This window comes from Trichosurus vulpecula, chromosome 4 (assembly GCF_011100635.1).
Source record: "Trichosurus vulpecula isolate mTriVul1 chromosome 4, mTriVul1.pri, whole genome shotgun sequence".
Lineage (NCBI taxonomy): Eukaryota > Metazoa > Chordata > Mammalia > Diprotodontia > Phalangeridae > Trichosurus > Trichosurus vulpecula.
In genome coordinates, this window is record NC_050576.1 from 114249191 (window position 1) to 114275071 (window position 25881).

The 25881-nt window shown below is 36.5% G+C and overlaps 1 protein-coding gene across 4 annotated transcripts in view; it reads left to right on the top strand.

The window, feature by feature from the left end:
• The first annotated feature begins 215 nt into the window (after nt 1-215).
• The window catches only part of RCOR3 (REST corepressor 3), a 51877-nt gene continuing 26211 nt past the window's right edge, over nt 216-25881 (top strand). The window contains exons 1-8 of one of the 4 annotated variants that reach the window (XM_036756078.1): nt 216-697; nt 1082-1138; nt 7913-7990; nt 12978-13030; nt 15349-15510; nt 17288-17412; nt 21353-21431; nt 24950-25168. In XM_036756078.1, the coding sequence (XP_036611973.1) occupies nt 535-697; nt 1082-1138; nt 7913-7990; nt 12978-13030; nt 15349-15510; nt 17288-17412; nt 21353-21431; nt 24950-25168 (936 nt within the window). In that variant the 5' untranslated portion in view covers nt 216-534. Of the gene's footprint in view, nt 701-1081; nt 1139-7912; nt 7991-12977; nt 13031-15348; nt 15511-17287; nt 17413-21352; nt 21432-24949; nt 25169-25881 lie in introns of all 4 variants that reach the window. The other 3 variants (XM_036756077.1, XM_036756076.1, XM_036756079.1) reach the window with 3 other exon arrangements.

The following is a 25881-nucleotide window of genomic DNA, read 5'->3' on the forward strand; positions in this document are numbered from 1 at the left end:
TCGGTTGGGGGAAGGTGGGGGTGGCCAGAGCCTTCTTCAGGAGCTGGGCTTTCCCTTTCCTACCTTCCCTTTCCAACCCTTGCCACCCGCTCCCCCCTCCCCCGCCGGCAGCCGGATCCTCCCCGTGGGGCGGAGTGATACCAGCCGCGGTGGCGGCGGGGAGGGAGGCCGAGGAGCGAGGCCAGCCCGGGGGCCCCGGGGGCGGAGGCAGGGGAGGGGAAGCTAGGGGAGGCGGGACAGGGGCGGGTTGTTGTGAGGCGACTGCGCTACTGCCTGACCGGGGCGGTTATGGCGGCTCCCCATTAACACCCTCCTCCTTCTCTTCCTCCTCCTCCTTCTTCTTCCTCCTCCTCCTCCCTCCTCCTTCCTCCTCCTCCTTCTCCTCCCCCTTCCTCCTCCTCCTCCACCTCCCCCTCCTCATCCTCCTTCCACTCCTCCTCCTCCCTCTCCCTCCCTCACTCAGGAGCCCTCTCCCCCCTTTTCCCAGACGCCTACCTCTCCCCCCTCACCTCCTCCCCCCTCCCCCTTTCTACCATGCCCGGCATGATGGAGAAAGGGCCTGAGTTCCTGGGGAAGAACCGCACGGCCAACGGCAACACCAAGAGCCCGGCGGGCAGCGGCGGCGGCGCTTCGTCCACCAACGGCGGGCTCCACTACTCGGAGCCCGAGAGCGGCTGCAGCAGCGACGACGAGCACGGTGGTAGCCTCGAACTCCTCCCCGCCAGCCCTCCCGCTCCCCTCCCCCTTCTTCATTCCCCTCCCCCAACCCCCTCCCCCCTCCCTATTCCCTCCCCTCCGAGCCCGGGCGCTGCGGTAGCCTCGAACTCCCGGTGCAGTGCAGCCGCAGCAGCAGCACCCACCGCGACCCCCTCTTCCACTCCTCTCCCCCCATTTGACTTCTTTCCCCACCCCAGGCCCCCTCATTTGCATCTATTTCACCGGGGGCTTGGAGTTAATAGATTTTTTTTCCCACCCACCACATTTCTTCTTTCCAGTCTTTTACAATTTTAATTTTCATTAAGTGCTTTTTTTCTTTTTAAAAAAAAATATTTTATTTATTTATTTTTGCATTGCTTTGCAGATGTTGGGATGAGAGTCGGCGCCGAATACCAAGCTCGGATCCCTGAATTTGATCCTGGTAAATATCTCGATATTTGCTTAAAAAAAAAAAAATCCTGGCTTCTTTTTTTCTGTTATATTGACTTTGGAATGGAATAGATGAGAGTGGGAGTGGGAGGGGGGTGTCTATGGGATAGCTGGCTAAAGTGGATGTTGTAGAAGGGTGGGGATGGGATGGGTTAGGCGTCTTCTGTCTGGGAGGCTGTCGGGGTTGGAGGGGTTGTAACATAGAAGGCTTATAGGCAGAGGGGTGTGAAAGCTGTGCCTTGCAAGGTTAACATGGTTCCCATTGGAGGCCACTTGAAGGATTTCTGCTCCACCCAAGGAGCCCAAGCTGGTCTGGGTGAGAGGAAGGAAAAACATCTTTTACCCAGTAGAGAAGCATCCGAATTGGTCGGGGAAAGGGTATTTGAGGCAAAGCCCCCAAATGTGATTTGGGGAGGAGGTGCCGCAAAGCGGAGAGAGTATGAGGAATTCGTGTAGGGGGGGGAAAGAAAAAATACCAATATATTTCTTGCTTAATAACCTGCCACAGGCAATGAAAGGGATGTGTTCTGCAAGGGCGGTGAATTACTGCTTGGCTACTGTCACCCTGCTGAGTCGGAAGGCAAGCTCTGAGCTGAGTGCAGACAGGATTTTTTTTTTTTTGCAAGGTGGAGTAGCCTCGGTAGAGGCGCCTCTGCAGACTCTTAAGGGCTGTCGAGAGGAGGGGAAAAGGGGGTGGGGAGACGCCAGAGGCACACCTCGTCTGCTAGTCAGCCCTAGGAAGTCAGACCACAGGACGGTGGCTGCAGCTGCCAAGGAGACATTTTCTTAGTGAGCAGCCAGGTTCTAGCGCCCTTTGCCAGCCCAGCTTGCGGGCTCCCAGTCTACTTTTCTCCAAATAAGCTCCATGGTGGTCACGAGATGTCAGCTGGGAAGGGGATTGGATGAGAGTTCCTCATGTGGAGACTCCCTTGTGGGAGCCTCTTGATGGGGATCACGTTTTTTCTCTCGACCCTCTGTAGTTTAAGACTGAGGACACATTATTAATTAAGAGGTCATTTAATTACAGTTTTATCACTTTTCTTCACTGCTTTTGTCCTAAGTCAGGATGGCATCCTTTTAAGTTATTTTATTCCTATACAACTTATTTTCATTTTCTTGATGAAATAATATGTTTTACTTGGTACAAATAAGAAGGAAGTTTGGGGCAATCTTTATGGTTGTCCTGGACATTCTTCCATTATACATATACTCCCTATCCCCTTCTTATACTAAGCCAATATAAATTGACTGGCTCCCATTTAAATTGATAAGGTCATTGAAGGTCACTTAGTTTTTCCCAAAGCAAACAGAAAAAGAGATGTATCGTATTTGTGACAGAAAACCCTTAACAAAAAGCTATATAATTTATTTTCTATGTACAGCTGCAAAAATAGTTGAGATAGAGTGCTGTCTTCCATTCCTGTTGTCATTTAAGTGACCCAGAACTATCAAAAACTATTTGATATACAAATATACAAGTGTATATACCATTTATGGTAAGTCTTCTGAAGCCATGTTAAGTGCTTTGTGTAAGTGCAGCCTTCTTTACTGTTACCTGTGCAACTGGTAGCTGTACATTTAATACTACCTGATAAAGTCCCAGCTTGCAGCTACTAAGGATGCTTCATTTGCTTTGCCTGTCAGAATGTTCTTGGGAAGGCTGACGCCTTTTACACACTTAGGAGATTTAATGCCTTCTGCTTCATTTAAGTTGATAAAGGTGTTTTCTTTAAGGTAATATATCCTCTGAAATCAGAATTATTCCATAAATTCTTTAACGTGGATGTCTGTTAACCAAATAGATTTTGACTTGTAAACCCACCTAAATAATTTTATTCTCCTTTCTGATCAGGTTTATGAGGCGTCATCTCTTTGAAAGCCACACTTCATGCCGGAACAAAGCCGTGCATGCCAAGGACTGATTACTGAAAAGAATTTATTTAAAAATAGAAAAAGAAATCTCAACTACATTTCAAAATAAGCACAGTTATTTTGAGGGTACAAACTTAGTGGATTGTGTTTTTTGGAAGGCATAAATTATAGAATTGTAGGTGATTTAACATTCTTATTTGTATTATCCAACTTTTTGGTATTCTTGATTATCATAGTTATATCTTTTAATTTGAACAAAATTTTCTGAAAAGTCACTAAATTGTTATTTTCTATATTTAAATAACCAAGGTTCTGTTCCTTCGTTTCATAGATTAAAATTGGTATGGTATGATACAGAGAATAAATAGTATGATAGCTCCCTGTTAGTTAACTTCTACAGTTTATTTCCCTATCTCTTAATGATCCCACATGAACAACATTAAGGTGGTAACCAGAATAGGCCAACACTAAAATTTGTGTGAGGTCAACTGTCAACTAAAGATTAATTATCAGGCACCTGCCATGTCTCTTCGATTTTGACAGGTACTGTCAAATGCTGTTTGAACATAGTCCTATCACCTAATTTTACTCTAGTAAGTACTATGTTTTTATTCAACTATACTTCATCAGCTCGACATAGTGAAGTCAAAATTACAGCATACTTTAAATTTAAAAAAAAATAGAATAAACGTATTTTATTGGTTAACATTTAGAAGTTATTCCTATTACCTTAATCATAGTCTTGCCTCCTACACTTCAACTTTCGTATTTCTCCCAATATCCTTAGTTGTCATCAAGATGGTGATACTTACTCATGTTCATATCTTACCAAATCATTTGGGGCTGAGTTTTTGAAATCCATAATACCTTGGATCAGAAGCTATATGGTTTTTAGCAAGAGGTAGGAGTTTGAAAGATGAGATTTCAAATGTAAATAGTGATGAGGTATAAGAATCTTTAAAGGAAAAGAACAGATGTTAGTTATATAGTTAAAAGTAATGAGAAGGATTAAGGTTTTTGTAAAATAATGAAGGAAAAATTATAGGGATAGCCTTAATAAAGTAACCATAACTATAGTCTTCATAATTCACTGGATGGATTTCTGATTTTCTTCCTCTCGTGTAGCTTCTATTTTGACTCTCAGTTTGGTCAGATTTTGAGTGTGTGCTGTGTATACAGAGAACTCGTACAAAATTGTCAATATTTAGGCCTTTTTTTTAATATCCTGTTCATGTCCACATTGTGAGTATATGTTCAGAAAACAAAATCTTAAGAGATTAACAGAGGTTTTCATTTTACTTGACAGAGAAATGCCACTAACTCACTCACTTGTTGGGAGAGTCTTCTGATTCCCACTATTATATGCTTAGGATGAAACAGTGGACTTGAATTTAGGAGGATCTGGGTTCAAATGCTATTGCTGACACATATTTTTGGTAGATAGGTGACCTTGAGCAATCTACTCAAACTCCTTGACCTTCAGTTTCCTCAAATGTGAAATGAGTTTGGTAATATCTGTAGTAACTACCTCACTCACAGGGTTGTTGTTAGGTTCAAATGAGATAATGTTTATAAACTATTTTGCACATCTTAAATCACTATATAAATGTCAGTTCATTACTATCATAACTGCCTCACCAAATGTGGTTAAGAGGACCTTAAAAATTTCTAGTGGGAACTGCAATATTAGGAATTTTATTCTTTTTTATATTCATCTAAGTTTTTCAGAATTATATACATTTCATGGTGATGTCTGAAAAATTACTTTTGTGTCCATTTAGAAGATACAGAGTAGTATCTCTTCTCACATGTTATGGATGATTCATACTCAATTATCGTTCGTTTAGCTGTGTGCTGGCTAGGCATAAGCTCTACTATAAAACAGCTCATGTGAAGTTAGAAGTCAAAACCAAACACTGGGTTTAGGACCTCTTATTTTTCTTATTCATTTTAGCTCTTGAAAGGAGGAGAAAGAAATGTTGTAGGGTGCCAGACTTCTAATGGGGCAAGCATATGGTATTTTAAGTTCTGCATACTACCTTTTTGTTTTTGTTCTTTTGCTGTTTTCTGGGAGAGAAATATGGTCTGAGAGTAGACAGAAAGAACAAAAGGTCATTTCTCCTATCCATTCTCACTTTCATGGGGTCAGGGTGAGCATCATGCCTTTGGAGTCATAGTCTCATCACTTTTTCTCAGTTGACCAACAAGGAAAAAAGAACCCTTATTGAGAAGTAAAATTACTAAAGAACCTTGTTGAATAAACTCAGTAGAATGCCTGAGAACACCAATATCATCTTCTTGGCTTGGTTGCCACATGTAGCAATTGAAAACTGTGGAGTCTGACTTGGGGCTGGGCAAAGGACAATATGAAATGTCTAATTAGGCATTCCACTGCTACTAAATGGGATTTTTCCATATTAGAATAGCTATTAGTCCTCACAGCTGTAGAGCTGAAGAAGCTTGTCGTGCTTCAGTGGAACAGCTGCTGTGGATGCCAGTTTCTGTTGGATCAGACCCTTAATTACAATGGTAAGAATTTTTAGGGAAAACTGTCATCATTCTTACAACCTGTAATAAGAAACCAGCATATATCTGTTAAGGAAGAGAAATTTAATGAGGATACTGCTATTTCAGATTTTTTGGACTCTTTAAAGCAGTAATGGGGTAGAAAACTACATTTGAAATGTGTAATGTGCCTTTTAAGATTTTAGGTTACTCTTCTCCTAATGATATTTGAATCATTCCTCTAGAATTCCAGTTCATTGTGCAAAAGAACGCAGTCACACCTTTACATCTTAAAGTTTATTGTAATCACAGAGACATAGCAAAATTACATTTGATTGAAGTTTTGTAACTTCATCTAGTTGGAAACTAGATTTTGCTAATAGGGTATTAAGCATTTATTGATTGATTTAAGTTATTGAAACGTTTTAGAATTGCTTTGCATTAATTTAAAAAAAAAACTTGCCTTTTCCAAAACCACAGAGTCATTTAGTTTTTCTTAGGGTCTGAGGGCAACCTTTTAAAAAATTCAGCATTAATTTATCGAGGCTTATTTACTTTAAAAGCCATTTATTTTCCAATATTTTTCGGTGTAGCTCTATAATAATTTGGTAGTTTCCTCAATTTTCTTCTCATCTCTTAATTTTTCCCTACATGTTACTATAGTTATACTTTGTAGCAATTAGTTTCACATTTAGTCACATTGTAACAGTATACAGCTACACAAAATTTGCCTGTAGCAGTTGTGGCAACACTTCAAAATAATCATAGTGATAGATATTGAAATGCCATTTTGGCAGGGGGAGGAATGGAGGAGCAGAAATGCTTTAGGTGATAGGTACATTGTCTAGGAATAGTACTGTTTTCAAAGCAGTAGTTTTACTTCCCACTCTGCAAGGTTTTGTGTTTTGTTTTTTTTTTTTAATTTGAGGCATGTTTCAACTTTGTCATTTATGTCGATGTCATTTCCAAATCCCCTGTCAATAGGCAGCATGGCATAGTAGAGCATTGGACTTGAAATGAGCCTGAATTTCAATCCTGCTTGTGATACTTCCTAGCTATGGCACCATGGACAAATCACTTAACCTCTCTGAATGTGTTTCTTCATCTATAAAATAAAGGAAACAATGATAAATGTGTTACCTACCTTACAAGATTATCATAAGAATGAAATGAGATAGTGTATGTAAAGTATTTTGTAACCCTTAAAACACTGTATAAATATCAGCTATTAACATTGGATATATTTTTAATTCTTTTCATTACTTGGGGTAGCTTTTAAATTTTTCATCATTAAAAATGCTACAATATTATATTCTGGGGATAACTCTTAATAAATAACAACTCACCTAAAATCTTTAACAATTTGAAACATTCTAGGAATCATAGGATCATAGACTTAGAGCTGGCAAGGACTTTCAAAGCCATTGAATTCAACACCCTCATTTTATAAATGAGGAAACTGAGGTACAGAGAGGTTAAGTGACTTACTCATGGTCATACAACTACTAAATGTCTGTAGCAAGATTTGAATTCAAGTCTTCCTGATGTCAGGTTCAGCATTTGACCACTGTGACAGGTGAGGGTAGGGGGAAGGGAAATAAGCATTTTTTTGTCACAGAATTCGTACTGAATACATGCTAACTGATGAAATGTTTGTCTTACAGCTATTTTTTTTACTTATATGCAATTCTAACAAGTTTGGTTATCTGGCTTTTTAGTTCTATATGCCATATTAAAAGTAGCAAATTAGAGGCCACAGTGATCATAACAAGAAGTGAGCAAGAGAGAAAAAAATTTATAAAAAACAAGAACTCAAAGTATAGTACTTTGGGAAACCATTTGATGTAGAAGACAACAATCATAACCTACAATTTGAAATTACTAAAAGCATCACCATTACAATGCAGTGTAATAGAGCAATCAATAAACATTTTTAAGTATTAACTATGTGCCAAGCATTCTGTTATGTGCTAACAAACAAAACAGTTCCTACACTGGAAGAGGGCATAGGTTCTACTGAGGAAAACATACATGTAAATAGATATGTAAACACCAAATTTTATATACATAATGAACCTGAGTCATCAAAAAAAAACCATTAATACAAACTAAGCAAGAATAGATATTTATTTTGGAAAGATTTCCAGCAAAAATGCTTTTAAAAGGTTTTGTATACTTAAAGGAGTAAGTTTTAGTTTTATGGAAAATCCATTAATAAAGATTCTCTAATATGGTGTTGTTATATATTTAGTATGTAGGTTTCTCTTTTTAAATTTATTGTTCTGCTCTTTTGTACATACTTGACCAAAGTAAAACTTACTTTTTTTACTCTTTTTTTTGAAATGTTAATGGGATCTGTGAAACTCAAAATTATTTATTTTCATTCCAGGTGCTACAAAGTACACAGATAAAGACAATGGAGGAATGCTTGTCTGGTCTCCATATCATAGCATTCCAGATGCCAAATGTAAGTCAGTATCTAAATTTGGCCCTTTTTTTTTAACATAAAACAATCTAGCCAATGAGATAATATATGTAAAATATTTTGAAAATATTTAAGCACCATATAATGTAAGCAATTACATAGAGGTAGTTAGGTGGCACAATGGATAGACTGCTGTGCTTAGAGTCAGTAAAACCTGACTTCGAATCTGGCTTCAGACACTTGTAACCCTGGACAAGTCACTTAAACCCTGTTTCTTCAAATGTAAAGTGGGGTTATTAACAGCACCTACCTTGCAGAGTTGTGAGAATCAAATGAGATAATATTTGTAAAGCACTTAATACAGTGCCCAGCAAATAATAGTGACTACATAAATGCTTACCTTATAATACATTATTATTAACAATATTTCCAACTTACCAAAATGTAGCTCGTATTTGGAGCCAAAGAGTTGGTCATATAAGGAAGTAGAATAGACTGGTATTTTTTCCTTATGCATGGTAAGGTGATAAAACTCTATGACCTGACTACGTAGTTAAGATTTTTGGAATAGAGGAAGGAGATGCTGTGTAATTATCTACACTGATTTTTCCTCAATGGATAAATGATATAACGCTTAAAGAACTCATGGCCATTACCATTCTTTAAGATTAAAGGTAAGGAAGTTGACTACGACAACCATCAGGTCATTTCTGTATACTATTTGTGGCAAATAACCACTTAAATAATTAACTATCTCTAAAATCGATAAGATGCTAGCTCCGTTTGAATATTCCCTGATTTATGGTGAGACTTGAGACCACAGTGTGCTATAACAGACATGATTCTTTGCTTTTCATTGTACGTAAGCAGCATGCAGGGAATGGTATTGCAACTTCCACAGTATTTTCATTGAATTTTTGTAAAAGTGTTGAACAAAATCATTGACGTTCTGACAGCTATTGAAAAATTTTGTTTTGCTTTAGAATCCACTAGTATCCCAAGGATATTCTAATATTCCATAATGATGTAGTTGGCCATATCAAAGTTAATGGTGTGTCCTGTGTTTAAATCATGGTTTTTTCATAGGTACAGACATACTTCTGCACTACCTGGAAATTGGCATCTTACTATACTTTCATACCATGATTTCATTGGTTTGGGCATACCTTTCATTGAAACAGATTGCAGTACTTCTTTGTTTTCTCATTCTGAGTCTTGCCCATCAATCTCCATGAATCCTCTAAGAATTCGCCACCTAACAGAACAGAGAAACCTTCATCTGTTTGTTTTTTTTTTAATATCTGGAATGTATTACATACAATTCTGCTGTTCATCTGTTGTTTCTCATATTCCATACTTGTGTGACTGTAAAAAGAGATGGGTTTTCTGTCTTTTATGCCACTTTTCCTATGTAGGTAATAATTAATAACATACAGCCTACTGTGGCTCCTCATACAGCTCTCCATTGTGGTTTTGCCAGCTTGTAATTTTAGTTCCAAACATAGTTTTGTGTTCCATTGCCAGTAGAATATTGGTGAACATTTCCCTCCAATTCTGGACCCATTTTGCCCAGCTTGTTGCCTGTCTGTACTGTTTGTCTCTAAGATACATACATGTTGCAAAGATTAATTAAATAGGCTACCATCTAGCTGTATGTCTGCTGTTATCTCAAAGTGTAGACAATATCTGATCTCTTGGTTTTCTAACAGACAGCTAGACCACTTGATCTCTTTCGTAGTGCTTTGGATTTCATTGAGAGGGTGTTACGGTGTTTGGAGGTTTAATGCAAATAATACAGTGTCACCTGCAAATGGGAGCATTTGCAGAACCCTGCCATCTCTAGGTTTTTGTACATGACATCTATCATCTGTGACAGTGGTGAGCACATCTCTCTGTTGTACAAGTTGCTTGGTAAAAGTACAAAGCAAATTGTTGGGGGGAATTGTTTCCATGGTTGAATCTGTAAATCTTGTATAATTTTGATGCGAGTGGAAGACCCACATTATATTCAAAAAGAACCTTCAGATGAGATCATCTACTAGCCAGGACCAGACAGAACCTCTCTACTGCCACTTCACCATCATACATTAGGTACCTGGATGGTAGGATCCAAATGTAGTTATTCTGTCCTCATTGTCAGTGAAAACAGCGCTATAAACATGCCAAAAAGTGTTCTCTGTCTAGTGTCTCATTTTTTTCACTTCTGATTTCATTTGTGAATGCTGTCAATCATCTTTAGCTACATTTCATACCAATTTCTCTTCATGCTTGTTTTATCCTCAGATACTTGTTACTATTTTATCTTCTCTCTCTCCTTCCATCATGTTTTACAAATGAACTTGTACTCTAGGTTAGCATTGCCTTCAAGTTGCCGTATCTTTCCACTTGGTGAGGAAATAAAAAAATTGGCTCAGGTTTTCTAGATCCTTTTTGCTTCTTTGTGACATTTGGTCAAAATTCTTGGAGAAATGTTGTTAGAAGTAAAGAGCACACTAATTCCCATTTTTTTAGTTGATAGGTGGAATGAAGCTGCTTCAGTTGTACAGTTTCGTCATTGTCTTTATCCCTTTTTCTAATTTGGTATTTACCGTTGCCTTTTACCAATTCTTGATCTAAGTATTACAGAGATGATTTGAACTACTGAATTCACAACTAATTCTTTCATGTCTGTTAAGATATAGGCAAATTAATTCTTTTATAGAGTACTCCCCATATCTAGCCCCAAAGAAGAAAGTATTTGTGATATACTGGTGTAAGTCTTCAAAGTAGTATACAAGCCTAATTTGGTTTCTTTCATTTTTTAATCTGAAACTACATTTTCTAACATAGTTTTCTCCTTTCTTTCTTATACATGTTTTTCGTTGAAGTCACTAAGTATCACTTAGTTTTGAAGGAACATTCATTTATCCACTTAATTTTGAGGATTTTGTTTATTAATTCGAAGGATTTCTTGACTACATTCCCTTAAACAGATACGTGCATGTGAATTGCATTTGTCTTTGTGTTAATATATTTGCTCATGTTCGTTGTGAATCCTGAAAGGTGAGAAGACCCAGTGTCTCTGGAATTGATGTTTCGTACAGACTTTGGGGGAAAACAATGAAATTAATTCCTTATTCTATGTTGCTGAGAACCTTTAAGCCATTTTTTCATTTAGTTGCAACTTCTCTGTGAATTTAAGTTTCACTTAATGAGAATGTCAAAATGAATATACCTCAGCTCCACAAACTTATTGGCTGTTAGACAAAGATCACATGTTAAGCATAGCAAAAATGTAATGTTTATAGCTTCTGTAGGGACTATATATATGTGTATTTAGCACACTTTGCCCCCACCCCGACCCCTTCCCTGCCACTGTTACTATAGGAGTAGAAAGGGAATGCTGAAGACTATAAGCCATTTTGTGTTTTTGTCCAGTCCATGGCTCAAAGTGGCTAAATCCAAAAACTGATACCTAACTTCTGGTGATAACCTGATTATGATTCTTGACATTTGTCTAACTCAGGGTATTAGGAATACCCCAGAAGGTTTTAGTATTCTAAAAATCGATATGTATGACTTCAAAACTGTGCTTTTTAAATACTCATGAGAGAAGAGATGTGGTTTCATTAATGATTTTATAGAGTTGGTTTGTGGCAATAAACCCATAATTATAATTCTGAGATCACATACTAGCTTGGACCAGAGAAGGCCTACAGATGTCCAGAGATTTATATCTGCAACAGAGGACTGAAATTCTATCTATCTGTGGCAGAACAGCATGTAGTGATGCATTAACAAAAAAAAAAAAATTTTTAAGTCTATATATGGGGGTGTGGACAGCTAGGTGGCGCTGTGAGTAGAGCATTGGTCCTGGAGTCAGGAGGACCTGAGTTCAAATCCAGCCTCAGACACTTGACACATGTACTAGCTGTGTGACCTTGGGCAAGTCACTTAACCCCAATTGGCCTGCCCCCCCCCCCAAAAAAAGAATTTAAAGTCTGTGTTTGCTAATAGAGTAGATTCAAGCTCCATGCCAAACTCAAGGCCTAGAAATTCTTTTTATAGGACTGCAAGACACAAAACTACCATGGATGTCACACTAGTCCATAAAGCTTTGTTGCTGTCGTGAAGATCTTATGTCCAGCATTGCTCTAAGCTGAGAATACTAAAGATACACCACAGAGCTTCTGTTTCCAAGGTGTCTTCAGTCTAGGTAAAGGGTCGGGCATGCAGCACGTGAAACAGTAGCAGACAGGGTCTTCTTGCAACATATACTTCACGGATCTTTGATTTCATGTGGACTCTTTTTTCAATGACACACACAGACAGTTTTCACTTTACATAAATGGACTGTTCCACAGATCTCTAAGTAGAGTGATTTTCATGTAATGTGAACTTGCCCTCAGATATGAGAAAGAGAAGGAAGGAGAAAGTAGGGAGGGGGCTATAAGCCCAGGTTGGGGGCTGGCACACAATTCCAGGAACAGAGAAGCAAGAGCAGGAGGGGGAACACAGCCAGCCATTTGGGGGCCTGTCTAGAATCAAGAGAAGGAACATGAAAGGGTAGGAGCAGACCCTTGAGGGCAGACAAGGACATGAACAGAAAAGGAGGGGAGATAAACAGGGTGACAGAGCAATTGGCTCTGCACAATAGAGACTGCAGCTTAAAATCAAAAGAAAATGTCCATCATGTATTTATAGCATTTAAAGGAACTCTTGCCTGCAAGTTAGTGTTTTTAGCCACATTTCTAAGTATATCTGAACATAGTATCAATTGGAACACGAAGAATAGTGATATGATGTTTTCTGTACATTCATAAATATTGGAATATAAGTTTTTTAATGAACTCTCATAGCCTCTTTAAATAAAAAAGTTTGTAGTTTCTAAAAGATGGTTTACATTACTTTTATGCCTGAAATATATATTTCTTGGGGGGAGTGCAAAATCAGGCTTGGACAAATTTGTGTGTAGTTAAATAAGAAATTCTACTGGGTTTGGGTTTTTTGGTTTTGTTTTTCTTTTTTGATGTTGTTCTTTTTGTTGTAGTGGATGAATATATTGCAATTGCAAAAGAGAAACATGGCTACAATGTTGAACAGGTATGTAAGTTTCTGAATTTTTCTAAGCATGTATATGACCTATAGATGTTGCAAGTACATGCTTTTAAAAAAATCAGTAGATACTTAGGTTTCTACTTTGAAAGTTATTCACTCACACCAAGGATTTGAACTCTTTTCTTAAATTATCTGTTATTGTTAATACCATTCTGCGCTCAAATATAGCACAAAAAGTTGCTGAGAGTTGTCGGAAGACGTCATTATTGGCATAAAGAGAATTCTGAATAAAATGAGATATCTTGATCTATCCTTGGGTAAAGTTGGTCACTTTGGATGTATCCATCATTCTTTTATTTTTTTAATTTCCTTATGTCTTCATGTGTAACTAGTCCTTTGGTATTTGCTTCTTTTATACTTTCACTTAATCCTTTTTTAAAATAGTATTTTATTTTTTCCAATGACATGTAAAGACAATTTTTAACATTCATTTTTTTTTGAGTTCTAAGTTTTCTCCCTCCCACACCCTTCCCCCTGCCTTAAGACAGTAGGCAGTTTGATATAGATTATGTATGTGTAATCATGTAAAACATATTTCCATATGAGTCATGTTGTGAAAGAAGAAACAGACCAAAAGAAAAAGTAAAGTGAAAATAGTATGCTTCAATCTGCATTCAGATTCCTTCACTTCTTTCTCTAAATGTGGATAACATTTTTCGTCATGAGTCCTTTGGAATTGACTTTGACTTAATTCTTAAAATAAAATTTGATTCATTACTTTTTGAAACATTTGCTGAAGTATATAGCAAACAACTTTTGGTATTAGATGTCTTAATATCTAAAATGTTTATGTGCACTCAGTAAACGTTAAAAATTACCCAAGGCAGTCTGTTCTTGACTATGTATTATGAGAGGAGAAAAGAAAACATCAATTATCTCTAAATATTTTTTAACCTGACTGCTACCAAGGTTCAATGTCTTCCAAAAAATCTTTTAACAGAGTTACTCACAGGTAGTTAAAATTTGCTATTTTTAGTACCTCCCCCTCCTTCTTCCTTTGTATAATAAAACATTATTTAATTGGAAAAGAGAAGCAAGGAAAGGTTATCCATAAACTATTTGTTATATAGACAGTAACACTAAAATCATTTCAACTTAATAGCCATTTAACTAGAGATTTCTCATGTATGTGTATCTGTATTTAGCATAATATGTATGCATATATGTTCAGTTATTCTTTATTGGAAACTTTTTAAAATGTGTAATTCTGTAGCTATTGGCTTTTTAACCTCTAATGAAAGACTGTTTGAGAAGTGCAGCTTTAGAAAAAAGTAGCTACATGATTTTAAGTAATTTATTTTTATTTTGAAGTAATATTACTAAGGTCCAGAAATGCAACTTCTCAAAGTTAACTGCCTGTAAAGTTGATAAGTCTGGTTTTTATGTTTCTTTCCAAACTATATTTCATTGCTCTTTCAATAAAGATTAGGGCCAGCTATGCAGTGCTCAGAAGCAACTCCTCAAAAACACATGAGGCCTACAGTAGAGGGGGAAAGTGTTGGCAAGGGAAGTTTTCCATTTCAAGCTTCCAAAGGGTTATAGTAAAACAGTGAGTAAAGCAATTTTAACTTAAACACTTCAAATGGAGCCTCCCTCTTTTTGTCCATTTGTGGGCAAAAGTACTATGAAGAATCTTATATGGTCCAATGGAAGTCTTAACTACTGTTTTATATTAAGAACCTTTAAAATTTGAAACAACAAATATTGAAAATTGTTCAAAAGTTTGTTCAATGTATTCTTACTCATTGGGATTTTTTGATCATAGAGTGCATTTAAAAAGTTGTAACTGAAATCTTTCCTTACTGAATCCCCACCTTGCTGTTCTATTTTTGTACTGTGGCTAGTGGTGTGGTGTTAAGTTTCTTTTAAGTCTTAACTTATTTAAATATTTTCTTTTAATATCTATTTTCTTCATTTTTTTATTTTTCCAAATTAACAATATTCACAAACATTAAAGACAAACTAAAATAGGATTAAGGTCTCATTTTTTAGCCTAAACACTTAATTTATTAATTGTGTAAACAATATCTCCTCAACTCACTGTTTGCCTAGTTATTACAGCACATATGGTATATAGACACCCACTGTTCTGAGGCCTGGATTTTTTTTTTGCAGGCCCATGAAACCATATGAGCTGTAATACATAGGCATCATGGATTAAAAAACCTAAAACTATTAATTTCTTTTTTGTTTTTCAGTTGAAGTCGGATCCTTAGTATTTTAACTTAATTTGTGTTTAACTTTCTAAAGTGTGATATGACGTAAGTCAGCTAAAACCAAAAAGGGATGATTTCTCTTCAAAGGCACTTGGCATGTTATTCTGGCATAAACATAACATTGAGAAGTCACTTGCTGATCTCCCTAATTTCACTCCCTTCCCTGATGAGTGGACCGTGGAAGATAAAGTCCTCTTTGAACAAGCCTTTAGTTTTCATGGGAAGAGCTTCCACAGGATTCAGCAAATGGTAAGGTGACATTTCATATTTTACTGTAGTTTGTACTTAAGTGACATCTTACAATGTTTAATTTTTTTATTTGTGACTTTGCCATGGTTAAATGCAAAGAGCATGCAGTGGTTGAACATTGAATTTTAGTTTCCTGAATGGTAGTATCAAGTTCTAGAGTTTTCATATCTATAAAAAACTTGCAAGTTTCTACTACTACTCTGTAGCAAGAAAATGCTTTTTGTATTATGAAATCCTAAATTCACCACATCACTTTTCTCAACTTCATTAATTGTTGTTGATAGTCAACAGTTTTCTTACATTTATCTTTAAGTATTCTTGTAGTTCCAGGAAAACATTTAGTAATCTTTAATGAATATAGGACTGTTTATAATTACTAGTATCTTTGTTTCTATTTTGAAATTCTTCTGGAGATGAAACCACATTAAAAAAAAACTCTGTTATTTGAGTATTGTGTTTTTGAATTGACTGATGCCTTGTTTCTTAAACCTGTAAGATATCTCAGCCAAAATAGTAAGAAACTATTAAGTCTCTGCAGAGCACACTTTAAAAGTTGAGTGGTTGGACATTTGTATTAATAGTAGAGTGTCTGTTAGTAGTTTATTAGCATTTGAATCTGAAAAAGGACATGGGTGAGGATAGTCTTCTTATAGCCAGGTGTGGTAGGTCATCATGATTAGCAGGCCTTTTCACAGTTCCTATTTTAATTGGAACCAATTTGCAGGTCTACCATTTAAATAAAACTGGCACAAATAACTTGTTTTCTAGCTTTGAAAAGACTTTTAGAAAAACCTTAAGCATTGAATACCATCATCATTTCATTCAAAACAGCTTGGGACCATGGTACTTGTTCAAGGTACAAAGTGGCCAAAGGTACTTTGTCACATTCAGTCAGTCATTCAATCCCGGAGAATTCATTGGTGTTTAAAATGTGCCAGAGGGCAGCTAGGTGGCACAGTGGATAGAGTGCCAAGCCTAGAGTCAGGAGAGCACTCATCTTCCTGAATTCAGATCTGATCTCAGAGCTTGGGCAAGTCACTTAACTCTGTTTGCCTCAGTTCCTCATATGTAAAATGAGCTGAAGAAAGAAATGGCAAACCATTCAATAGCTCTGCCAAGAAAACCCCAAACAGGGTCATGAAGAGTCGAACACGACTGAAAATGACTGAACAGTAACAACAACAAAATGTGCCAGGTACTGTGCTGTGTATTAGGAGTACAAATCAAAAACAAAAACCATCCTTGCTATGAAGGGGCTCACATTCTTAATAGGAGAGATGGTATGCAAATAACTGTATACGTAAGATACAGTTACACAGAGTAGATGAAAAGGAACCTTAAAGAGCAAGACATTAGCTCTTGATACCAGAAAAATCCTCCAACAGGATATGGCACTTGAACTGGGTCTTGAAGGAAGTCAGGGATTCTACAAGGCAGAGTTCAAGAGGGAGAGCATTCTCTCACGTACATATATCTTTATTTGTTTGTTCATTTATTTGTTTATTTATTTTGAGTTCCTACTATATGCAAAGATAGGCATATTACACAAGGAGGATCATATCCAAAGATAGAGGTGGCACCATGGTTTCTAGCACCTTCCTTCATTCCACTATATGGAACAGCATATGACCTTATCAAGTGTTTAAGCTTACCTCACCATCATCAAATTAATACCATTGTAGCTATAGTTGCTGTTTATGGAAAATAACTTAAAGCTGCTACTGAAAGTATCAATAACAAATTCAACCTGCACAACGTTAATAATAAATTATTTTAGCTTCCAGATAAGACTATTGCGAGCCTCGTAAAATATTACTATTCCTGGAAAAAAACTCGGTCTCGGACAAGCTTGATGGATCGCCAGGCTCGAAAATTAGCCAACAGACATAATCAGGGTGACAGGTAGGTTTAATGCTTCTAACGTTTGTACATCATTTAGATTTAATGGATTTATTGCTTAAGACAGAAAAAATTACTTTGAAGTAAAAATTATTTTTGTAAAGCTAATCTCATTGTTGAGGATACCGTCTCCAGTGGTGCAGATCATAACCTATCCCTGCCCTCTCATCCTTTTCAACACTTGTCTGTGTCTTTCCATAAATCCTCTACGGGATGTCCAATAAATATTCTAGGGGTCTTGCTTTAATTCCCTTGACATTGTATAAATACCAGTGAAACACGTGGACTTTCCATCAGTTATACCTCAGTCTCCCCACAAATGGCCCATTTCTTTTTCAGTCCTACACCCTGCTGATGACATCCTTTCTACTGCTTCTCAAGCGGTTTTTCTTCGATAATGTGTTGTGGCCTATTCACTCTTATGATGTGTCTCTCCACTGATATTTGGGTGATCTTCAGCCTTCGTTCTAGTACAGACAGTGTGGTACTCCTTGGTTCATGGCCATACAGCATAACTGAAAATATCGATGTTAAAAAGGCAGGCTTTGGTTTAGAACAGCAGCATGGTCTGGTTCACCATGCACTAGACACTGAATCCTGCCTCTGATACCTAACTAGCATCACATAACCTCCCTCAGACCTGTTTCCCCACCTATAAAATGGGCACCCACTTTATGAAGATACACACACACCTGGAACCAATGCTGCACTGTGGGTCTTTCAGGTACACAGCACGGTCTGGACAGCAGGTGGTCTTGATCTGCTTGTTTTTTCCATTGTCCATAATTACACCAAACTCTTTGATGATGGATTCCATTTAGGAATCTCCACACTGTTTAAGACTTGATGCATTCAACACAATATCATTCACATGCAAGAGCCTCCGAAGCCCTTCACAATTTTTAGAAACTCTCTCTTCCATTTTGACTTTGTATTGGAAATCTTCTTTAGCAGTTGCATACACCTTTGGCAAGAGCGTATCCTTAATTGATGCTTTGCTTAATAGGATTAATCAAAATTATTGAAGGAAGTCATGTCTGTTACATCTTTCAAGGAATCTTATATGACTTTGACATATGCATGGAAGCTATTTCTCAGAGGAGAGCCTTAAGGCTGACATTTTTCTCTGTTGAGTCAAATGCTTTTTAAAATAATCAACCAATAGCAGGACTATTCTTGGTACTTTTCATTCAGTTGTGTGACTAATAAAGATGTCTGCTTAAGAATACTATTCAGAAAAAGCTTGCCCGTTCCTTTCTTAAGTGTTTCATCAAAGGTACCCTTGACATGTTTAAATTCTCAGGAAAAAAATTGTAGAGATGGAAATGTTGGCAATATGGGTCAGTAGTTGTTAGTGTTCTCTTGGGGTATCAATAAAGTACAAGGATTTTTCCAGACTTTGGAACCCCCCACCATCTTGGCAATTAATCTCCTAAAACTCTCAAAATTGTTGCTCCCAGCGCAGACCTTTTCTGAATATATTTGGTCTCGTCCAGCTGATGTTCTCATCTTTGTTTTCGGTGCCATTTCTGTTTTCTCAGTTAGCATATCTGATATATCTGATATTAAGAGTCAAAGTGTGTTGGCTCCTTGATGGTGGGGGAAAAAGAAGAACCTTTGTTATTTAAAAAATTTATACTTCATTTCTGTTTTTCATCTCTTGTGTTATTCTCCTTCTGGTTTCATCTTTAAATTCCCTAGGGATAATTTGTTTAGTTACGTCTCTCAACAGTCTTTCTTTAGACTTGCATTTTCCTCCACTGCTTCTTACCTCTTTATGATGTGACACCGCTCATAATCTTCCACTGCCCTCCTTTAGAGGACCTTACAAATAGGTTTATATACGAAAGTTTGTTACCCTTGTCTGGCATTGTCACTTGGCAAAATCAAGTGTTTACTGATTAAGATGGTTTATAGGCTTTTGGTTTTCTTGTTGTGATTGATTAATATTGTTTAAACTTCCTCAGGAAATGATGTCAGTGTCAATATCTGTTCCCTTAGCGATTTCCCATTTTTGATGTCAAAATCTTCTTTAAGTCAAGTTGGAATTGCCTAAACTGAATGCCATAATGTCACATTTTTATTCTTCTAGCTTGATATTGTTTTTGAGCTTTGCTCTAACAATAAGAATTTAGTGACCTGCTATATATAGTTGAGTAAGAAATGACTCCCATATTTATAGCCAGTTGCTTCCTATATCATTTTTATTGTTATTTAATGCTTGCCACATTTAGTATCTCATCTCTTTTCTCAAAGGAGACATTAATGATATGTAGGCATGAAAATTTCTGTATAGTTTATGAGTTTTTAATTGCTTAGAGTTTAAACTTCTTACTCCAGTGTTCTCCAACATACTTTTTTACTCTCCTCCCAATGCCTACCTGTGTTTTGATGTGAATAAGTATTAAAGGATATGTTGATTTAATTTGTAGAATCTTAACAAGTTATTTTTAGACTTTCTCTATTTTTTCATCCTCAGCAGCAGGTATTAGCAAGAAAAGAGATTTTCATGGTGGTCTTGCAAGTTCTTAGTATGAGCACAGCTATAAGAGATTTTTAAAATGTCCCATAAAATGATTTTTCTTGTCCTTACTTGCACAGTTAAACCAATTAACTTCTTTTGCTTCCTCAAAGAGAGCCTGAGCTATCTTTCCATTTACATGCAACTTCTTTTTTCTTCTTATTTTATTTAGTGACGTTGTCAAGATGGATATATTTCATTTCCTCCAGCAGTATGTCCATTTGTCAGTTTATTGATAAGTACCTCACATTTAGAGTTACAACAGTTAAGTTATTATTTGTAGGTAGTCTGAAATCTATGTATGTTTTGGCATTCCCTTCCCTCTTTTCTGCCATTGTAACAATCACGCAGAATGAGAGCTACATGGGACTTTGAGCCATTTTGTATTTTTTGTTTCATGAACTACCGTGGCCAAAGAATCCATCAGATGGCCAACCTTCTAATGATGAGTCTGTTTGTGGTTAGCTTAACCGATCCTTGAAAAGCAGGCCATCTATTGCCAGGACTACTTTTGAAGCCTTTCCATAATGGTAGAACCAGCTAGGGTTAGATCCCAGGGTCACCTCCTCACTATGATGAAGCATCAGAATATCTACCAGATATGGTAAGATAACAAGTTAACAAGTTTAGTGCTCTCTCAGTAAGTACATTGTTATAATGAATGTATTGCATTAATCGATCCACTTGATAAAGCTAGAGTGATATAGGCTTAAGAAAGGAAAAAAAGAACATTGTAAATTTTCACTTTTTAAAACTTTATGTTTTATCCTTGACTAGAGGAGTCAGTGAAATGACCAAAGCACTGGCCAGGGTAATGTTCTTAATTCTTAACTTATCAGACCCTGCAAACAAGCATATAAGTTCAGGTACTAGTAGCTACTTAATGTGAACTGTGAACCAGAACCAAAAATACTTCCTTTTGGTAATGAACATTAAAGTGAATACATTTCCTATGACCCAAGCTATTATTCTGCAGTTGTTGTTGTTTTAACTTAAGTCCATGTGTTCTTAGTTTAAACTTTGTAGCAGCAAAAATATATACAGGTTGCTAAATTTTTTGTCTAGCTTTATCTACTGATAACTGATTTAATAAATAAGAATATTACCAAGCAAAATGGGCAAAGATAAAACCCTCTCTTCTAAATACTCTTTCTTTTTGTAACCCTTTCCCAATGAGTCTCTTTTTTCAGTTTGGATCTTGCTGCAATCATATTTAAAAGGACTGAACAAAGGACAAATATTTTAAACACTGCAAAAAATTAAATTGTAATATCTACTAAAGGCAGTTTTGTCAGGAAGGGTAGTCCTTGTTCTACTAAATAGTATCTGGCATCTGTTAAAACTGTAAATACGTAAACACTGTTAAGATTATTGAAGTAGAAGGAAAGGGCCAGGTTTACTAATTGTGATGTTTGTCCTCAGTGATGATGATGTGGAAGAAGCACACCCGATGGATGGGAATGATAGTGATTATGATCCCAAAAAAGAAGCCAAAAAAGAGGTAATGATGTTGATCAGTCACAGAATGTGTTAGAATTTTCTCTACTTCTCCACTAAGGAACATTAAAAAACTAGAATTTCTTCTTAAGAAAAATTTTGTTTCAGTACACATCATGATTTTTTAAATGGTTATGAATAACAGCTTAAAGAAAGGAACTTTTTTTTGCTGATTGGGAAGCAATAAATCATAACTGGGTTTTAGTCCTACTCCCCCATTGACTAGCTGTGTGATCTTGGGAAAACCAATGAACTGTTTGGGCCATAAATTCCACATCTGCAAAGTGAAGGTAAGATTAGATGATCCCTTGGGTTCCTTCTATATCCAAAACTGTATTTTTTGTTTAGTCATTTTTCAGTCATGTCCAACTCTTTGTGACTCCTTGTGGGGTTTTCTTGGCAAAGATAAAGGAGGGGTTTGCCATTTCCTTCTACAATTCATTTTGCAGATGAGGAAACTGAGGCAAACAGTTAAGTGACTTGTCCAGGGTCACATAGCAAATAAGTGGCTGAGGCCACATTTGAACTTGGGAAGATGAGCCTTCCTGACTCCAGGCCCAGCACTCTATCCACTGTGCCACCTAGCTGTCCTCTGTACATGTATAGAAGGTTGTTTGGGGGGGGGCAGTTAAACATAATAAAGTGACACTTATGTAATGGTCAGACTTCTGTCAATCTCAGTCAACCAAAATATAAGCGCATAGTCAAAAGGAAGTGGAAAAACCTTGTTAACAAAGTTTACTTTGTAGGAGAGGAGTGTTAATATTCCTCAAGATAGAACCCATTAAACTAAGCATTATGTATAAAGATAAAGCAAGTGATTTAAACAACTTAGTTATCTGGCTTCCATTAGAAATTGTTAGTTCCTTCCTAAATAACAGATTAGAAAGTGATATCTCCTAGAAACAGACATAGCAGTGAAAAGTGCCGGCTGACAATAAAAGGAGACAAAAGAAAACACCAACTGGGAAAAATCATCGTTGGGGCAATTTGCTGTAGGAATAATTAAGCTTATATACCTCAAGTAGTCCTTGAAGACATCACTTGAAGTATAGCGTATGTCACTGGAGTATTCCTGATGATAATGACCCTGTCATCAAGAAAAGGCTAAATAGTTTACCAAGGAATTAAAATACATTTTCAAAAGTTTCCAGCAAAAATGGTTAAAATAAGTAATACCTCTTTTAAGCACCAAAATTTCTAAAAATAAAAAAAATAAAATTTAGAAAAAAATTTTAAATAAGACCTTTTTTCCCAGCTAGTATTAATTAATGTTCATTTGGCATGGAGTTTTTTGTCTGCCTGGAGTCTAGAAAGGGCCACAAGAGAAGGGAAGATAATATTTAAGGGTGATAATGGTTTATTCATTTTTCAACTGCTTCCAGAGGGAATCGACAGCTATAGATAGGAAAGGTACCTAATGCTCTGTGTCCCTGGCACAAGTATCAAATGTCTGTATGGCTGCCTTTATAGGCTTTTTAGGTATTTTTTCATTAAAAGATCAGTGTGGAATATCAGGTGATTGAATTCTGAGTTAGAAGACCTAGTTTCATGTCCCTTCTCTGCCACTAGTTGTGTGACAGTGGGCAAATTAACTTCTCTGAGTCTGTTTTCCCAATTGTAAAATATGAATAATACATATACTGCCTTCATCAAAGGGTTAGTATGAGGAAAGGACTTTTTGAAAGCATTGTGTAAATGTAAATTGCTACTGGTATTTGAGATCTTTTTGAGTTGAAAATGTGTTCAGTTGTATGGTAGAAAACTCCTACTAGATATACTCAGATAATTTGAAACTTCCTTCTTTTACAAATAGTCAGGACTTGGTATTGTAACTTCATTTGTTTATTAAACTGGCTAGGTCTAAATTACGTGTACTGCAACTCTCTTAGTGCCTAAATTGTGTTCACTATAATTTATCTTTGGATAGTACCCCGAATCCTAAAGCATCTTCTACACATGCTTGTCAAAGAGCGAAATATTTGGTATGAAAACATTAAATCAGTTTTTTCCTATTGCCAAATTGGCAAGAGGTTTAAAACTAAGTTAAAGGTTCTGTAAGACCTGACTCCATTCTTTAAGAAGATAACCTGATAATTTACCTAAGATAAAAGCCTGAATAAATTTTTCCTATTTATTTAGTTTTGCATCATTAAGGAGATATATACTCTTGGTTCCGCCAATCAAAAGTTGATAAATAAGTATTAAATGTATATTTGAAAATTCAGATTTTTGTTGAGCTCCTTCTATATTCAAGGCATTGTAGTGGCAGTTCAAACTTAGTTTATCAGAACTTGAATTCATCATCTTTAATCCCTTGCCTAAAACCTTATTTTCCTCTAGTGGCACTTTCCTTTTATCCAGACTCACGACTGTATCATCTTTGACTTCTCTGTCACTTTCCACATCAAATGCGTTGCCAAATCCTGTGATTCGGCTTACACAGTATCTCTTGCATCTGCTTCCTTCTTCTGTTTCTACTACCAAATCCTAATTCAGGCCTTAATTGCCCCTCACCTGGCCTATTGTGATACTCTTTTATCCCTACCTCTATTCCCTTTTCTTCCACTGTATACTACATTGCTATATTAATTATCTTAAAGCTTTACAACCTCTTGCTCAGAAGTCTTCAATAATTATGGCTCTTTTTTGCCTATAGAATAAGGTCCAGAATCTTTTGCCTGGCCTGTAAGGCTTTCTCTGGTTTGATTCCAACCTACCATAAAACCTGGATTGTGATTATTGTCCTTCTACATAGTGCATGCTCCAGCCGAGTTAAACTTTTCACCATTCCCAAGTCCTCACATATTCCCATCTCCATAAATTCTTATTGCTTTCCTTCCTCTCCCTTTTACACATGTAGTTTCTTTTATCTAAAATGCTCTCTTCCCATTCTTTCTATCCAATTCTTTGTATTTCCTAAGACCCAGCTAAATTGCCATCTCTTCTATAAAACTTGTTATTTTCCCCAATTCCCAGACAGAGATGATTATTCTTTTATCTAAAGTTTATAGCATTTTATTTACAACTTTCATTTTGTACTTTCACACTCTTTTCACCCGAGAGGTCTCTCTTCTGTGTATGTGGGTGTGGGTGTGGGTGCATGTGCGCGCACTCGCGGGAGCATCTGCCCAATCTCTTTCTCTTCCTGCCTCTGCCTTGCTGAAGTCTAAGTTTCATGAAACCAGGCATCAGCAAGAATTGGATTGAGTGGATATTAGTCAAAAAGGAGTTAGGTATTTCTGTTATTGGGTGAATGCTATGTATTCTGTCAGATATTAAATGGAATGATCTTAATTGGTAAAGGGCACTGATAATCTAGTTCTAAAACAAATTACAGCTTTTATAGGGCTGAACAGATTTTTTTTTTTTGGCTAGAAACCATGGATATAATATAGTTGCTTAAGGCTTTTTTTTTGTTTGTTAAGGTGCATTTAGAGTAACTAAGGAAAATAGGTACCTGTCTACCAGTGCAAATTACATTCATTTCTCATTCTTTTTCTTTTCCTTTTTTTAATTTAGGGTAGTGCTGAACAGCCTGTCCAAACTAGCAAGATTGGACTGGGTAGGAGAGAGTATCAGAGTTTACAACACCGTCATCATTCTCAGCGTTCTAAGTGCCGTCCACCCAAGGGCATGTATCTGACTCAGGAAGATGTGGTCGCAGTTTCTTGTAGTCCCAATGCAGCCAACACCATTCTCAGACAACTAGATATGGAGTTAATCTCCCTAAAACGTCAGGTATCTCATGTTTTCTATATTTATTTACAATATAGTTTGACTTGAGCTAACCTTGTCTTTTGTCTTAAGTTTCCTGTCTTTTTCTGCTATACATTTTGCAATTAAGTTTTTTATAGGAGTTGTGAGGGGATAAAACTCAACTAAATCTCGGTTGTTCTTTATTCTTGAAAGAAAACTGAAATTACTCAATTTGACCTTTTAGGTTGTGTGTGAATTTAATTTTTACATAATGTCAGCTTTATAGATAAATTAGGTTATGATTATCATCTCAAACGATAAAATTGTTATACTTTTATCTACAGTTTTCTAACAAATTTGGAGTCAATGGAAACATGCCATACTCTTTGTTTAAAAATTAATGCCTTCTGTCAAAAATTTTTGAGTGCAACACTTGTGCTGTAATGATTATATCAATAATAATAAATTTTATAAGGCAAATAAATTTGTTTCACCCAATACTATCCTTACTCTAAATGTTTAAGAGTTTTGCTATAAATATTTTTAGAAACTACTTTGCCTTAGTTAAAATTCCTATACTTGGATTTTTTTCTTTTAGAGATCTATTAAATGAACTATTTCAAATGAAAATAGAACCAACTCTGAATGGATAATCCATGACACTTTAATACTTTTAAAATGTCAAGCTAGTTCCCCTCTGTCCATAATACCATTATCCCAGTCTCCACAGTATCAGGAATAGAAGTCAATTTCTG